Raw genomic sequence first — 18,826 nt, 5'->3', positions numbered from 1 at the left:
GCTGCAAGCGTACAGTATCTGTATTTTGTCTTGTTGTGGGCCATGCTATGCAGAAACTGAGACATCTATAAGGTTATTCAGTCTCTGCCAACTGGAAGATGTCATGCTACAGGGGTCAAAATAGCCAAGCAAGCAACTGAAGCTATGCTAGGCCTGTAGGACAGTGGTCAAGCAACTCAAATTGTACTGGGCCTCCAACAACTGCTGACTCATATCCAGCTTCTTATCCACTGTAACCCTCAGGTCCTTTTCTGTATAACTGCTGCCTAGCCCGTTGGTTCCCAATCTATAGCTGTGCATGGGATTCTTCCGTCCAAAGTGCAGGACTCTGCACTTGTCCTTGTTGAATCTCATCAGATTTCTTTTGGCCCAATCCTCCAATTTGTCTAGGTCACTCTGTATCCTATCCCTACCTTCCAGGGTATCTACCACTCCCCCTAGCTTAGCCATCTGCAAACTTGCTGAGGGTGCAATCTACCCCATCCTCCAGATCATTAATGAAGATGTTGAACAAAACTGTCCCCGGGACCGACATCCGGGGCACTCCACTTGTTACTGGCTGCCAGCTAGACATCAAGCCATTGATCACTATCCGTTGAGCCCGATGATCTAGTCAGCTCTCTATCCATTTTATAGTTGGTTCATCCAACCCATACTTCTTTAACTTGCTAATAAGAATACTGTGGGAGACAATCAAAAGCTTTGCTAAAGTCAAGGTATATCACGTCCACTGCTTTTCCCCATATCCACAGAGCCGGTCACCTCTTCATAGAAGGTAAGCAGGTTGGTCAGCCATGACTTGCCCTTGGTGATTCCATGTTGACTGTTCCTGATCACCTTCCTCTCTTCCAAATGCCTTAAAATGGATTCCTTGAGGACTTGCTCCATGATTTTTCCAGGGATTGAGGTGAGACTGACCGGTCTGTAGTTCCCTGGATCCTCTTTCTTCCCTTTCTTGACGATATCATTTGGCCAGATTGAAAATGTTTCAAAACAATAAAGTTTACATTAATGTATAAAGCACCAACATGAATATGAACAGAACCATGTGAATCCCATTTTATATACATAGTGCTGCCTTACTGGCAACATGGCCCTCAGCCTCCCAATCAGCCCTAGAAACTCATCAAAATCTTTCAAATTGGCTGCCCTAGATCAGTCACTTCAGGTCCCTCTCCTGGCCTTGGGTTAGTTCAGAACCATCCAGAAAACTCAGCTGAGGGATCATCTTGAAAAAGGAAACCCTTTCAAGGTTTACACCTATAAATTACTACCCAGCTGACATTGTTTAGGCAAGAAACAAGCCAACATTTCTCTTTTTTTTTTTTTCTTTGTAACACTCTTCATTTTGTCACTTTAGCCTCCCTCAGAGCCTGTTTGTCTGTTTTATCTATCTAAATACACATTTGACACACACACTCTAAGGTCTCTGGAGCAAGGACTTTGTTCTTTCTTGTCAATGCAACGTCTAACACAAAATGGCACTGATCCTTGATTGTGCCATCTACAACTATCTTAATACAAATAATAAATAATATTATTATTGCACAAAAAATCTATACTGAAAGAACATTATTAAGATTGCAAAGTCAGCACTCAAATGTTAGGAAATGCCAGAATTAAGGTTGCCTATGAAACTTTTTGCATGTGCATTATGATACAGTCTTTAATTAGGGTCACATTTTTCCATGGGACCCTGTCTCTTTCAATGCACAGGACAGATAGTGCTCATTTAATGAAAAGCTATTCAATATTTTGTTTTCTCCTCATTGTTCAATGAATGTTTAAACGCCTTATTTACCGCACATACTTCAAATCTTGCTCTGAAGACAGAATTATTAATTTCCTCTATGTGCTTTTCCATGGCCCTTATCACTATGGCATCTGAGTGCTTCACATATACTAATGAGTTGAATGTGACAAAATCTAACTTTGATTGGGAAGTGTTATAGTGAGTATAACGTTAATCAGGACCCAAATCTTAGTTATCAATATAATTAAAAATGACTTCCAGTAAACATATCTTCAATATATGTGGTCAAATTCCTTGCTAGTCAAAGGTGAGGCTCATGTTTCAATTAAAAGCAAATTATATCAGGTAGTAATTCTATAAAATAGTAAATGCTAATCAAAATGTATTCAGCAGGTAAATCCTGCCAGATTAGACATAGTCTCTTACATACATTGAGGGCAATATTTTAACTTTGTTTCATGCATTGAATGCCCACAGATATCAATGAGGATTCCACACTGACAGTACATTACCTCTGATAGCTCTTTTCATTACTGAAAGACTGTTTATATAACATCGGTTAGAGCAGTCTGAAATCTGGTATATTATTCCCATTCTGATCAGTCATTTTTCTTGATACAGTGAGTGCACGTCGATTAGATAAGAGTAAGCCTAGAGCATAAAATGATAAGGTTCATAAGGAATTTGCTCTTTTCTAAGGTCCATATGCTGCATTCGGTCTGTGTGTAACATACTCATTAATGTTACTGAGGGCTGAACATGTGAATTAGAATAGTGTATGTCTCCAGGACTTTTAACAGCACACTCAGGGCCTGATCCAAAAACCTATTAAAGTTAGTCAGAGTCTTTCCATTCACTTCACTGGAGTTTGGATCAAATCCTAAAATCCTTTGATAGCTTTTGTATGTTATGTGATGTAGCTTGCAAACATTATATTTCAAGTTTAAAGCTTTTTTGTTTGACTGAAGCTGGAAGTTGTTATATTAAAGGCTATATTATAATATAGAAAAAAGGTGACCATGCACTTCATTTTAGTTAAAGGAAAAAAGCAAATAAAAGATATAAACAATAATATTTATTCTCTGTTGGTATTTATATCTAGTTTAGATACTGATTAATCTACATCTACTGTGCATAAAATGTGCATTTAGAAAATCGATTTCCATATATACTCCATATCTGTCAGGCAAGACAGAATAAATACGGTGTGGCTTCTGATATAAAAAATCAGAATGAGGATTATGTGGGTTTACTTTCTTCAAAGGATTTTAACTAACATTTTACACTTCATTTTTCTTTCACAGTAAGATTTAATTTTGCATGTAGAACCTGAATGAATATTTTAACAGCTAGCTGTCATTTACTACCAATTACAACACATTGAGCACTTTAGTTAAGTTTCCAAAGAGTTTTCATTCTTTCAGGGTAATTTCTGGACTAATATTTCTTAATCTATTTAACTAGCCACATATGAAAGCAGGAGCCTGAAAGATTCTTGTCTCTTCTTTTTTAAAAAAAAATAACTTTAATACTTTTGACCAGCTACAAATATTAATAAAAAATACCAGCATAGTCAGCCCATCTGCAGTTACATTGCTATACTGGCTGTACCTAGGTCTGTTTATAACTTTACTGGTTTTACTATAGGGCAGAAGAGATGTTCGTCTTAAAAATGTTATCCTTTTCCTTACTAATAACATATTAGTCCTTGATCTTGAAAGGGGCTGGGAATCTGTATTTCACATTAAATCCTTGGGAGTTGCGGTTGCTCGGCACGTTCCAGAATAAGGATTTTTTTTTAATGGATGTACTGTATAAAAGGTTTGTTTCAGTTCAAATCAGATTAGCTTTATTATGGCCTTTCTTGCCCTCTTTGCCTTAATGCAATAAGCAGTAATACATTTTCTACAGAATTGGAGGTGGTGGGTAATGGAGGGGGAACTAGAGCTGCTTTTGGTACTTGCAGCCACAGAGGAGGTAAATCAGCATGGGGTTTTAGCCCTGCCCACTGTGGGTGGCCAGGCTGCACTTGGATGAACGTAGGTTACACCTGTTCTACATGTAAAGCAAGGGAGGCCTCTCAGCATGCTCCCCCTAGTGCCTAGGAGCTACTCATGTCCTATAGAGGCATTCTGCCTCCCAACACCATTGCTGAAGCTCTGTACATCTTCCATTTCCCTAGCAGCACGTCTAAGATGAGCCCTAAACAACTGATTCTCTAGTGACAAGATTTGCAAGTGCTCAGCACCCACAACTGGGATTAGATTTTTTCACAAGAACTCCACTCCCAATTAGCCACCCAAATAATGGCCAGACATCTAAAAAGTGCTCAGCACCCTGCAGTACCCAATGTGCTGAGTTCTTCTGAACATCCGTTCCTTCATTCTCCTACCTAAATGCTCTTGAAAATCTGCATTTGATTGTGGATGCTGAGATCTTTTTAAAGTCTGGTTCTCTATGATTATGTGAAGCATTTCCAGACCACTTTGATTTAGAAATCTTACTGAAGCAGATTTTTTTGTGAGCTATCCCATACTGCTTTGTGTCAATGAAGTTGGAATTACCATAAACTCTAGCCATTCTCAAGGTAATTGTGTATTCCTGTATGTCTTCCTTGCTGAAACCAAACTGTATAGAAGCACTTCTGCTAGTTGGGAAACAAGTCAAATGTAGAGTTTCAATAATGTTAAGACTTTTTTTTTTAATAAAACATATACACAGATATCAACATGTAGCTGAATTATTCTCATGACTGACTACCCTGCAAGTCTTAAAGATTGAAGGAAGTGCTGAACAGTGATAACACTAATATATTTCATAGTCAGCAATGCTGTATAGCATCAGAAATGCATTTAATGATATGAGTTAAGAACAAGGTTTCAGCCTTAATTCTGAATTTACTGCCATTTATAGGTTTATTAAACAGCTAATTTGTGCTTTAATGATATTTATGCTACCATTACAGAAGAGGAACCCAGACAGGTTGAAGCAAAATTCCATTGCTTTACAACATAAAATAGTGGTAGTTTTTGTAAATTATCCATTGATATAGGCTTTTTATTTAAAGGCACATAATCTCCAAGACCCTAGAGTATCACATAATCTCCAAGACTCTAGATCTCAGGCTCACACTCCATATTAGGTTACTAACACTCTGATGAACTGTAACTTTCTGTGCATGCTGGCTCTTTCGAGAAAGACAAGCATCTGCCTCTCAAAATATAAATTGTATATTCAAACCATAAAACATATTTCAAATATTATGATCTCGTAAAGCACTTTACTGTGCTTTCCTTTAAAAAACCTCAGTAGCTTGGTGCTGATCATCTGTGAGAGCACATCTTCACAACTTGAGTGTCCTTTTGTTACTTCTACTGTATACTCACTGCTACCTTATATTGGAAAAATCAGATACCAAAACTGGAATTCGAATCCTATTGTGGAAAATAGAAAGGAGCAGCAACTCTGGCAAGTCAACTGCAAAATTATAATGAGGCAGGCCAAGAAAGAATCTGAAGAACACCTAACTAATGTGACAGGGTTAGACAAGATGGCTACCAGAGAGTGCTAGAAGACCAATATATCAGCCCCATGCTCAGTAAGTCCCTTTTCCCCTGGTAGCTGAGCAGGGGTTACTCCAGGTTAATTAACACACCTGGAGCCAATCAAGGCCCTGCCTAGGATTTGTTAAAAACCTCCCCTCCAGAGAAAGGGTGTGGCTGGAGTTGTGAGAGTGAGGTGAGCTACCAGAAAGTGTGTGAGCAGGCAAGATGCTGTCAAGAGCCAGGAGGGTTTAGGAGGAGGAGCAGAATGCTGGCAGAAGAGAACCCTGCAGGTACAAAGACTGGGAGAGGGAAAACCCTGCCCGAAGAGGGCAAAGGACCTTTCCCAGGCCTGGAGACCTAAGGGAAAAGACCCTGCAAGAAGGGAAAGATTGAACTGAACATTTGGTTTGGGCACTGCCACGCCTAGTGGGGATGTCAGGAATCAAGAGCCTTCCCTGGCAAGGAGGCCAGGAAGAACCCCTGTCTGAGCAGGATGCGGACATTAAGTTAAAGGGCACGGGGAAGTAACCCAGGGAAGCTAGCAGCTTTCCTGAAGCCACAGCATGAGGCTGCTACTTGTAGGGTGCCTGGGTTGGGGCCTGGAGTCTAAGGTGGGACTGGGCCCTCTCTATCCCCTACTGGCCATTCACTGGAGGGGCAAGAGCCCCAGCAAAGAGGCAAGGGCCTGTGAGAACCAGAGACAGGACCGGGAGCCAGCAGGGAGTGGCCATCTTAGAGAGGCTATATTACCCTTCCCCACCAATAGAAGGTGGAAGAACACTAAAGGGTGAAGCAGTTCCCTGACCTACCACTGGACCCACCGAGGTAGAGGAAGAGCTTTGTCACACTAAGGACACAAAAGCTAACAGCATTTTTTTTAAGTACATCAGAAGCAGGAAGCCTTCCAAACAATCCATGTGGCCACTGGATGCTCAAGATACTAAGGGAGCACTTAAAAATGAGAAGGCCATTGTGGAGAAGCTAAATGAACTTGCTGCATCAGTCTTCACTGCAGAGGATATGGAGGAGATCTCCACGCCTGAGCCATTCTTTTCAGGTGACAAATCTGAGGAACTGTCTTAGATTTGAGGTATCAGTAGAGGATGTTTTGGAACAAACTGATACATTAAACACTTATAAGTCACCAAACCCAGATAGTATTCATTCAAGAATGCTGAAGGAACTCAAATATGAAGTTGCAGAATTACTAACTCTGGTATGTAATGTATTGCCTAAATCTGTACCAGATGACTGCAGAATAGCTAATGTAACACCTAATTTTAACAAAGGCTCCACAGGTGATCCTGGCAATTACAGGCTGTTAAACCTAACTTTAGTATCAGGCAAATTGGTTGACGTTATACTAAAAAATGAAATTATCAGACACTGAGATAAACACAATATGTTGAGGAAGACTCAATGTGACATTTGTAAAGGGAAATCACGCCTCACCAATCTCCTAGAATTCCAAGAGGCAGTCAACAGGCATGTGGACAAGGGTGATCCAGCTGATATAGAATATTTAGACTTTCAGAAAGCCTTTGATAAGGTCCCTCATCAAAGACTCTTAAGTGAAGTGAGCTGTTGGATAAGAGAGAAGGTTTTCTCAAGAATTAATAACTGATTAAAAGATAGGAAACAAAGGGCAGGAATAAATGGTCAGTTTTCATCATGGAGATAAGTAAATAGTGGGATCTTCCAAGGTTCTGTATTGGGACCTGTGCTGTTTAATATATTCATAAATGATCTGCGAAAAAGAGTAAACGGTGAGATGACAAAATTTGCAGATGACACAAAATTATTCAAGATAGTCCAAAGCTGATTGTGAAGAGTTCCAAAGTGATCTCACTGAACTGGGTGAGTGGGCAACAAAATGGCAAATGAAGTTCAATGCTGATAAACGCAAATACATATTGGAAAAAATCCCAACTAATATATACAAAATGATGAGAAATAAATTAGTCGTTACCATTCAATAAAGAGATCTTAGAATCATCATGCATAGTTCCCTGAAAACATCTGCCCAATATGTTGTGGCAGTCAAAAAAAAAAAAAAAAAAAGCTAATAGAATGTTGGGAGCCATTAGGAGAAGGATAGATAATAAAACAGAAAATATCATAATGACACTGTATTAATCCATGATGGGCCCACACCTTGAATACTGCATGCATTTTTGGTCACGTCAGCTCTAAAAAGATATATTAAAATTGGAAAAGGTGTAGAGAAGGGCAATGATTAGTGGTATGGAACAGAGATGAAAAAGATTGGAACTGTTCAGCTTAGAAAAGAGATGATTAAGGGAGGAAATTATAGAGGTCTATAAAATCACAGAAAGTATGGCGAAAGTGAACAGGGAAGTGTTATCCTTTCACGTAACACAAAAACTAGAGATCACCCAATGAAATTAATCGGCAGTAGGTTTAAAACGAACAAAAGAAAGTATGTCGTCACACACCCACACAGGGAAATGTGAGCATGGTTCCTAGAGGGGCCACAGTGAGAATGCTTACTCAGGGCAAACTGCAAGGAATAGGGCAGATAAGCCCCAAAACTGGTGGTTTATTTTCTCCTTAGATTCACCAAGACAATAACAAAACCGCATCGGTATTACCACACTGGTTACCAAGATGCCAAATGCAGTCCCCTTTAAGCAATCCAGCCTTTGGCTCCCATACAGACAGCCAAGTCTAGTATAGTGAGAGATTACTAAAAACCCTTGTCCACCATCCTTAAAGTTCTACTAATCCCAAGAGTTTGGACACATTACCCACTGAGTCAATGAATATTTCAGATCTCAGTCAAATACACACTTACAATCCTTATTGACTAAATCTAATATTTAAATCTAACAAAAAGAAAAAAGAAAGAAGAGAGTGGCTATGATTAAAAGATCAGTATACGTACAGCTATGAGTAATGTTCTCAGGTGAGCTTCATAGCAGAGATGGTGTGGCTGCTGATTTGTAAAAGTTCTTCTGAATTAATTTAAAAGGTTATAATCCAATAGGCATTCACATGCGCAACGTTTGTTCAAATTCTTCCATGAGAATTCCAGGGTTAAATCAGAATAGATGTGGAGATCTCAGTTTGTGGGCTTACACTTTCCCTATCAAAGTTTAAGCATATCTGAGATAAAAAGGATTAGGTCTGTAGCTTCTCTAGCAAACTGATAGCTTCTTGACAGCAATCGTCACAGCAGGGCCTTCCTTGGATGAAGAATCGATAATGTATATTGTTGCTTTGAAGCTAAATGTCTATTTCCAATGCATACACAGGTAAACCAGCTGCATTCATTTATATAAGGCAGTTTGCCATTCAAACTATCAAGGCATTTCATTACAGCATAGATAATCAAGCTGAATACAAAGTAAGTAATATTATTTAGCTCCTACAGTATCTTACATCTTTGATCTTTGAGGCAATAGAATAGATTAATGAATCATTAATGACGGGAACAGGATTCTAGCATCTTTAAGCTGATTAGATCACATTGTTAAACTTCTAACAAGATATAGGTAAACACAGACAAAATACACTTAGCAACTATTCTTTGATTCTTATCAATACAAAGTAATGGGTTAGAGATTGCTAGCCTGATTAACATTTCTTTGATACCTACACACAAGTAAATTGTCTTGATTATCATTGTAATGCCTCCTGTTAAGTTGTTATACATCATACACAAGTTGACTGTTCTGTCAGTGTCACAGAATGTGTAGAACTCATCAACGTGGGATACTATGAAGGCAAAAAGGATAGCTGGGTTAAAAAAAAAAAGGATTAGATAAATTCATGGAGATTAGATCCATCAATGGCTATTAGCCAAAATGATTATAGGAGCAATCTTATTGTCCGGGTGTCCCTAAACCTCGGGACTGGATGATGGGATGGATCATTCAAAATTGTTATGTTTAATGTAAAATGGGATTTTCCTTTCAATAATGATAAATCTGTTTATGGGGAAAAAAATAACTGAGACACGAAAGCATTCATGCCTGATATTATAAAGAGCCTGTTGTGACCAGCTGATTAAGAAATTATACAGCAATATTTTGGTGATGAAAATACAAATTCTGAAATGATGAAAGGTCAGTGGATCCATGGAATTATTTGCAGAGTATTCCTTTCCCCCCATGTTACGTTCTTTGTTCCCTTTCATATATGGTCATCATTGTCCATCATTGTCTCAATGTCTCTCCATCATTGTCACAAACCCAGTGTGAACTCTGCCAGGTTCCTGACAAGGAGAGTAGCAAGTTGGCTTTTATTCTTCAAACTAGGTAAAAATCTGAGCTGTAGTATATGAGGCAGGACAGTGCCCAGGACAGCATTTTCATCTGGTTACTGTAGAGAAAGTAAAAGACAAAGATGAGATGCTGGGTTTATTCAGACACATAGATTTGAGAATTGTTGTCACGGTTACAGGTCGATCTGGAACACGGCTCCTCCTCTATGTCCTGCCCCACTAACTCCTCCCCCACCCCTGGAGTGTGTCCCTCCCCTGCCCTGCCCTGCCCGAATCACCCCACTCCCACCTCTGGAGCTGGCAGGGGGAGGGAGGTGGAGAAAGCAATGAATGACAGTGGGAGGGGGAGATGATCAGGGATGAGGCCTCAGGGGAAGGGTTGGACCAGGGCTGGGTCCTTGGGGGAAGAGTTGGACCAGGGCTGGGTCCTTGGGGGAAGAGTTGGAGCAGGGACAAGGGGAGGTTCTGGCGCTCAGTTTTCAGTTTTCACAAACTGGAATGTTGTGCACCCTAGTGTTAACACAACAGGCCCAGCTTGTTTGGCACTTGTAAGCTTTTTCCTCTGGGAGCCTGTAACAGTAATTGATTAAAGTGATTATAAGACAGGTTCTTCAAACAAAAGAACCATTGATTTGCCAAAAGGAACAGAGAATCTAGGAAAAATGTCTTAAAACAGTAGAGGCCTCTATGCATATTTCCTTACCTAAGTTTAATTGTTCTGTCCATTGCTCAGTTGGTCTAGTTTATTCCTATCTCTGATTTAGGAGAGCCAGCCTGCTTGCTGAAGTTTCTATGTGTCTCTGTCTGCCAGAGTCTCCTCACTAGTCATTGCTGTTGTCCCATTCCTTCCCTCCCACTTTCTTCCCTAGGCTAGCATCTTTAAGGTTTTAGCCTACCCTTTGATCCCACGTTTGGGTCCAGAAAGAACACCAGTTTAACTGGAGTCTGGTAGGGGGTACTTCCCTGTTGGAATTCCCTTCAAGACCTCTTTCCACTCAGTTTTCCAAGAATTCAGTTCTGTCTTTTTAGCCTACTGATCTATTTACTTATCTTATTTAACACAAATATTCTGTTTTCAGCCTAATGATTCATTTACCTCCATAATCTTATCTTCTAAAGAATAAGGTTTCCCCCCATGTGTTTAATTACTCATGTCAGGACAGGCCTACATGTATCAGTTAACATTTTTCCCCTTGGTTTCCTTAAGGACTCTTGGTATCTTTACTATTGTTTCATTTCCTGTTAGCTTCCCCCAACAGCTTCTTTTGATTTAACTCTACGCATTCAGGCACAAGAATATCACACAAGTAAACTGAGATGCATATGTTATTTATAAAAACAATGCATATAACTCTCATTCTTCATAACTGTCCTTTAATGTTCATGGTTTTCATGATTCAGGGTAAGCTGTACCTATGACCCCTCTCTCCTTGGACACCCCTCACTTTTAGACTGGATCTCCATATTACAGCACCCCTGTTGACCAACACTGTCTCCTCAGCAGGACCAGCTGGGTTTTGGCCCCTGTGAGAGATCTCCCTCTGAGTGCTGCGATCAGTATGAAAATGCAGTGACAGACAACAGGTTGTTCAAAACAAAGTATTCATTATTTATCAGCATTAAGAGGAAAAGGGTTAAAGCAACAAAATGCCTGTACACACATTATCTGACCCAACTCTTAGCCTTTTCTTGGAAAATTTAGGTAGGTCCCAGTTGTACCAGGCACCCTCCAGTATTGGAGTTGGGTGAGACAGATTGCATCCCTTGCATCCAGTGCCTCAGTCTCAGTCTGATCCTCACTCAGTGTGTCTCCGTTTGAGTTCACAGGAAGTCTTTTATCTGTTTCAAATGCACTAATGATGCTACGTTTGGCTGCTGACAGGCTCTTATCATTAAGGTGAAGAATTCGAAGCACCTGTCCAATGGCTTGAAAGTCGAAGGATAGCAGTACATTGGGGTTGTAGTCAAAGGGCACATACCAGGATTCATCACCAAATTTGGTTCGCTGGTTGGATCATTAGCTTCTTTGGCGTAGGCTGGGTACTGACAGGGTGCGTGTTGTGAACTCTGATCCTTCTCCCCCCCCACCCGGTCATCTCTGAATTGGTTTCAAACAGGACAGGGAAACTGTGCATCCAATCTCTTTAAATTGAGTTTTTCTAATGACCCATGATGCAGCTGCAGTACACTTCAGACTATGACGCATATCATTGTTGAGTGCTCACTGACTTATTTCAGCAGTGAGCTACCAGCTCTCCACCTAGCTGATGATGATGCCATTAAATGGCTGGGAACATTGCACATACACTGATGTATCCATTACAAAGGAGCTCTGAATCTGGTCAATCTGGTTTATGTATCTCACCAAAGGGATCAGAAGTAGGCTTCCAGCAGCGGATTAATTTTGTTGTCCATTAAATATTGGCAATTAAGTTAGTCATTGTTTGCCTTCCTGGAAAGGAGTAAATCTCCTGGACTAAGGCATGTTTACACTACAAACTTATATGACCCAAGTTATGTTGGCACAAAGCCGCTGCAGTTAGTATATTGCTCATGCATGTGCATACTTAGCTCCTTGCATTGGCATTGCACGTATTTACCATGAATGCTTGTGTCAATGCACAGTGCGATGCACAATGGGTGGGTATCACAGTGTGCAATTCACCATCATCTGGCACACTGTCTTTTGGGGCAGAAATGAGACATTCATAAGTGACTGAGAGCCAGGCGTCAAATTCCTAACAAGAAACTTTCCATCCCATAATGTCATCCATCTCCCATAAATTTTGTGCCTTTTGTAAAAATCCTACAAAACTGCACAGCACTTCTCATTACTCGCTATCTCTGGCAGAAGCAAGGAGCCCACACAGTGCTGCACTATTATCATGAGTTGCAAAAACAGAATGAATGATTCTTGGGTATCTGCACAACTGCAGGAAGAATCGCAGCAGTGGGGGACATGATGATTTCATGGAAGAGAGATTGCTATGGGATATGGTGAAAACCAATTCAAGGTTGTTGGTGGCATTCATGGAGAAGCTGCAGATGGTGGTGCACCATTTCTGGGCCTGAGAAACAAGCAGTGATTGGTGGGATTGTGTCAGAGTGCAGTTTTGGCACAACAAGCAGTGGCTGCAGAACTTTCAGGTGTGAAAGGCCACATTCCTGGATGTGTGTGCCAAGCTCACCCCAGCCCTTCAGCTCAGGGACACCTGAATGAGATCTGCACTGACAGTGGAGAAGCACATGGCAATCACACTGTGGAAGCGTGCAATGCTAGATTGCTACCAGTCAGTGGGAAATCATTTTGGAGTTGGAAAATCCACAGTAAGCATACAAATATGCAGAGCCATTAATTGTCTCCTGCTATACAGGACTGTGATTCTTAGTAACGTGCAGGATGTAGTGGAGCATGTGCAACAGTGGGATTCCTGAATTGCGTTAGGGCAATAATTGTTACACGTACCCCTAATTTGGCATGAGACCACGTTGCCCCAGAGTACATCAACAGAAAGGGCTACTTTTCTATGATAATGCAAGCACTGATGGGTCACTGAGAATGCTTCACCAACATCAGTGTGGGCTGGTCAGGAAAGTTGCATGATGCTTGCATCTTAAAGAACACAGGACTGTTCAGAAAGCAGCAAGCAGGGACATTCTTTCCTGATGAGTGGCTTACCATTGGCAATGTTTAAAAGCCAATAGAAATTCTGGGGGACCCAGACTACCCCTGGCTTATGAAGCCTTACACTGGCCAGCTTCACAGCAGCAAGGAAAGATTTCACTACTGGCTCAGCAGGTGCAGAATGACAGTTGAATGTGCTTTTGGTAGATTAAAGGGAACCTGGCATTGTTTACTCAAAAGATTGGATCTCAGAGAGAAAAATATCCCAATGGTTTTATCTTCTGTGGTGTTCTGTGTAATAGCTGTGAGGCAAAGGGGAAAAAGTTGCCGCCAGGGTGGAACGGGGAGGTGGAACAGCATCTCAGACAACTAGTTCAAACAGCCAGACACAAGTGCTATTAGAAGAGCTCACGGTGGAGCTATGCAGCTGACGGAGGCCTTGAAATAGCACTTTAATGTTCAGACGCAGAGGTGCGTGGACTGTGCTCTACATGGTTCCGAAGTTTGGGAGGCTGTTAGGAACTGTGTGGTGCTTGGTGTACATTTATGAATATAACACACTCTGTTAATACACCTGTTCATTTTGCAGTGCTTCTTGACCATTTATAATTATTACACTGTCTTTGTCACCGACCCTATGAGTTCTGTCACCCTGTTCAATAACAACAATAATAGTAGGCGCTTTCATTAGCGCTGGGCATTCTGCAGCACATTTGAAGCAATAAAGATGAATTATTTACCAAAAATAGATTTTTATTGCATACCAGAATCAGTGTAAAAACCAATTAATTAAAAAATACATACAATGAAAACTTCTGAAATAAATTAACGCAACAAAACTTAACAAGGAGAAAGAACATTTCAGTTCCTTTTGGCTACACATACAGCAACACTGGCTCTCTCAGGTCTGTGTATGTGAAGCTGTGATCATCCTTACGGTCCCCTAGTGTGGAGTGGTACATTTATACATGCAGCCCTGAAGCCACGTGGAATGTCGTGGGGGTTAGGGAGGTGCTAAAATGGAGTTCTTCATTCACTGCAGTGGGAGCCGAGCCTGTGATTGTTGAACATGTAGATCAGCTAGAATCTGCAGTTGCTCTGTTTGCTGCTGGAGAAGCCACATTATGTCCTGGTGCATCTCTCTCTCCTTTTCCTGCTGGGACTCCTGGGCCTTCTCTGGTCCAGTCTTTCCTTCTCTGTACTGTCTGAAATAGTCGCCCTCCCGGCCCTCTGTTCACAGTCCAATGCACTGGCTTTCAGGTCTCACTGAACATATCCTCCCGTGTCCTCATCTTTCTCCTCCTTATCATGGTCAGGGGTTTCGCAGGTGTGAAGAGGGTGACCCTTCAAGGCTGCAGCTGCTAGAAATGAAACACACAGAGGCATCATTGTCAGTATAGTCACAAGTGAAAGTGAAGTTTCAGAATTCCCTTCCTTTGCTCCCCTAAAGTTTTAAACAAGACATGCTTATTGACATTTCAGTCTTGGAGAGTGCCTGTGTATGGCACTGCTCTACAATCCCAGTCATGGTGAATGTTGTCCAGTGGGGATAGAGGAATGAGGAGAGAATTGTTCAGTTGCATGAAACAATAACATTTTGTTCCCTATTTCCAGGGTACGAGTGCAGAGCAATGGCAGTGAGCACTGCCACTGTTTTTCACAGTGATTTTAGCTATCTTGCTCCTGAGGGTAACAAACACCCAGAGAGATCAGCTGCTACTGGCATCCCAAAGCTGCCGGGCCCATATGCAGGTAGCCTGTTTGCTGCAATAGTGCCTGCCAAAGTATCGTGGATTGGCGTGGGAAAGTGTCCTAGAATGGAGGAAGGAATAAGGCAGCCATTCCTAGAAATCTTCAGGAGAGGATTGCAAAGTACCTCCATGAAAGTTTCATTGAGATCTACCAGGAGGATTCAAGGGACATCCCTATTTACATAAACAAACAGCTTCTCATTCCCCCAACCCCCACCCTCCGGCTCTGAATGAATGAAAAGCAGATAACAATTCTATCTCTGTTTGTTGTACCACTACCTCTTCTAGTACAAGTAAAGTAATAAAAAATCAATAGCTGTGTCCTGTTAAGTTGGGTCAGGCACCATCTGTGCATTTAAACATTATAATGGGAAATACATTCACACGCTTGCCTGTGCTCGGCTGCTGGGACTGACTAAACTGTGGTGGAGTGTCAAACCCATCCTGGCTCACAGGATAGCTGGACCCTATAGTCACATCTAGCATCCTCCACCTCCTCTATCTGCTCCTCTTCCACCTCACTGTTCATGTCAGGGGTCTGTGTCTTGGGCTCCTCAGAGGTGTCATGGTGCTCTGCAATGTGCTGGTGGAGTCTCTTCCAAGTATGGCATGTATGAAAGTTCCAGGTATGCGGCTTGGCACCAGATCGACTGTTGGCCTTGTGGTGTACCTGTGGTAGTTCCTTTGCTTTCACGTGGCACTGCTGCTGACTCCTATCGTACCCGTTCGCCTGCATCCACCGTGCAATCTGCTTCTTAATGTCTGTTTCTATAGCACGTCTGTAGCTGTGCCTCCTCTTCCCACAGGCCCAAGAGATCCAATACCTCCTATCTATCTACTTCAGGCAGGAGTGCATCTAGAGAGTGCAGTTGGCATAGTTGATTGGGCAGTTTTACACAAGGGGAGAGCTGCAATATGTGCTCACCAAGCTGAGCACTGAGAAAAGGCATTTCAATACTATGCAGGATTTTTAAAAGGGATGAGCTGGCCCCTGGGTAGTGACCCCTGGGCCGTGGAGTTCACAACTGTGGCTATTTCAGTCTGTGTCAGGGATTTTGGGATGGCTGCTGCAGGACTGTTAGAGTCTATAGGTTTCACAGTGTCCAGACTTGCACTGCATCAAACACAGTATGTCAGTCATGCCTCAATGCTGTTTGGAGAAGTGGTGTTACTGTGTTGCCTTAATGGGGCACTTACGTCAGCGGAGACAAATGTGAGTATAGACACATGCACAAATAGGTTGACGCAAGGCTACATACATCAACCTAACTTCATAGTGTAGAAAAGGCCTAAGTTAACCCATGTTACTCATGTAGCAGACACAATATTATCATATAGAGAGAGGTAAATATATTCATAAAAAATAATATAGCTATCTCCCCAGTTCTTCACCATGGTATAATCAAATGTGCTCTGCTGTATAATATATTAGTATTCCAGAGTGTGAGAGGTTTACAAGAGCAATTGTCTCTATCTTTGGCTGCCAAGCAAATCAAGCTAAGTATCTGAAGCTAAAAAGTCAATAAAATTGAGCTGCTGAAAAGAAACAAAAAGCCTTAGATATCTGAGCAAAGTTGTTAATTACAGGAGAATTAGAAGTACAATAGATACAGCAAATGGGAAAATGAAACATTATAAGAACAATGAAATATACAGAGAAAAAAACGTTATGCCTCTGAATGTAGATGGTAGAAAAAAGTATGCTGGGAAACATTCCCTTCAGATTCCAATAGTCTTTCATTCTAAGATTCTGATAAACTGTGGCCATTAAAAATCCTATATCACTGTTATTCATAGTAGGATCACCCCTGGTGTCTTAGTCAAATTCCCATTATTGACTGCCTATCAATAATTCTCTTTGTAGTTTCAGCTGGATATGGTTTTTTTTGTTCAGTTATGAATAGCTGTGTTGTGCCGCTGTACTTCCAAGGTTGGAGAAGTGGTCCTTACATATAAAGTTAATGTATGAACAGCATTAGGAAGCTTAAAATAAAAAATGCTGTAAATGTAAGATCATTCTCTTTATCACTGAAATTAATGTGAAAATAAATCCTTGTTTTCAGCAGTCTTGGGCCTAATCCTGCAGTCCTTACTCATGTGAATAATCCTCACTCACATGAGTATTTCCATTGTCTTTAATAGGACTGCTTGGGGAAGTAAGCACTAGTTGTGTGAATAAGGGTTGCAGAATCGAGTCCCTAAATACATGGGAATTTACAAAATGTTTTCTTAGTTTGTGAAAACTTTAGAGAAAACTTCTGTCATACAGAGAAACAGCTCCTGCTCCCAATAAATGTATGTTCTTCAATGTGAAGTTCTCTAATGACTAGTTTTTTTCAGAATAGCAACCTTGAGTTCCAAAAATACTGTTTGAAGCAATTTGGTTTAGGAGAGATCATAAAATACTATGATGACAAAAGCAAATGTCCAGTGCTTTGAATTATAGCTGAGTAAAGGATATACTTTGTAACCAAGCATGCTTAGTAAATGTCTTGTTGAATGTTCCCTCAAAATAAAAAACATCCCCAGGGTTTATTTGCCAGGTAGAGACTTTATAGATTACAGCATCCTGTAAATTGACCTGTTTTATGCTATATTCCTATATCAGAAAATCACTTCTTCACTGGCTGGTAGTGATTGGAGACAGAAGTGATATAACTTGGCACAAAAAGTAAGGTATGAGTTACTAAAAGTAGGAGGGAATTTATGAGAGCGAATGACAAGCAACTCTGACACTCAGAGCCAGGGTTTATTGATTGTCTTTCCCATCACTTTTTAAGCAAGCCATAAAATGTACATCTTCCCAAATGTTGTACACCTATCAAACCTCTCTAAAATAGACTGTAATCCTTAGGAATTATATAGAAAACATCAGGTGTAGTTCTTTCCAGGATCTACATTACTAGTGTACTGGCTGTGAAAATTTCCTTCAGTTTATGGCCACCTTTTCAAAACAAATTCAGTCAGAGATACACCAATCCACTGTAGTTTTATAAATGCAAACTGAATAGTCTATTTCTGTTGTCATGCTGTGTAAAATGCAAAAAAAAAAAAAGCATAAAAAATGAAAAGTAAATTGTCAATAATTCAAGGCGGTGTTAGTAAACCAGGTAAGAAAACTGATCTTTTAAGATTATGTTTAACCTTACAGTTCCATTTAAAGTTCCAGATTTTAAATAACACTGTTATTTGCTATCCTGTCTTTTTCTCACTTTACTTAAAATGGTTGAGTCCCTAGTATGATTCATCTCTATTTTGTCTTTTACTTCCTCTTTCAGGAACTTGAATTTCAGGACCTGACAGCGGTTTTACACTGTATTCATTCCTTTATAGCAGCAAAGGTGGCATCACTGGATCCAATATTTATAGACAGCCAGAGCATTGCCAGAAAATATATGTACAGTAATTGAAATCCAATTTTGTGTTGTGATTATTGCAAATAAATTATTTTCTTAAAGAAATTAGTTATTTCATGCACAATATTGCGATTCTGTGTGATTTTATAAGAAGCCTATAGTTGTGCTATCAATAAAAATGCTACTTGTTTTCATATTTTGTTCATTGTTCAATCTCTTGAGTTAACAAATGTTAATTCAGTCTGAGTCAGTTTGTTTTCTTTAACATTAATCTAAATCCTTGAATGAAAAATGTTCATAGCATAATATTGCTAATGTTGCTTTGAATTTTTTCTCAGAAGTTGCATCGTGGTGTATGTAATAGAAAAAAACAGGGACCAAGATTTGCCAGTTGTGTTCTTGAAATTAGGCTCCTAACGTTAGCCTGGTTTTCAAATGTGTTGAACTCACAGAAACTTCCATAGACTTCACTTGGGAAGAAAAGGGCAAGATTTTCAAAAGTATTTAAGGAAGTTAGGTGCCCAACTCCCATGAAAGCTAGTGCAATGGG

At 40.5% G+C, this 18,826-nt stretch overlaps 1 protein-coding gene across 1 annotated transcript in view; it reads left to right on the top strand.

Annotated features, from left to right (window-relative positions):
• The window catches only part of SNTG2 (syntrophin gamma 2), a 429,181-nt gene extending 410,729 nt beyond the window's left edge, over window positions 1-18,452 (top strand). Inside the window, exon 17 of the mRNA XM_067544886.1 lies at window positions 18,199-18,452. Coding sequence (XP_067400987.1) covers window positions 18,199-18,330 — 132 coding nt within the window. The 3' untranslated portion in view covers window positions 18,331-18,452. The remainder of the gene's footprint in view (window positions 1-18,198) is intronic.
• Window positions 18,453-18,826: the final 374 nt, after the last annotated feature.

The sequence above is a fragment of the Emydura macquarii genome, unplaced genomic scaffold, assembly GCF_026122565.2.
Source record: "Emydura macquarii macquarii isolate MOO-44397 ecotype Brisbane River unplaced genomic scaffold, CSIRO-AGI_Emac_v2 contig_1027, whole genome shotgun sequence".
NCBI classification, from domain to species: Eukaryota; Metazoa; Chordata; order Testudines; family Chelidae; genus Emydura; species Emydura macquarii.
The sequence above is the reverse complement of the archived record's forward strand: the minus strand, read 5'-3'. Positions and strand labels throughout refer to the sequence as shown.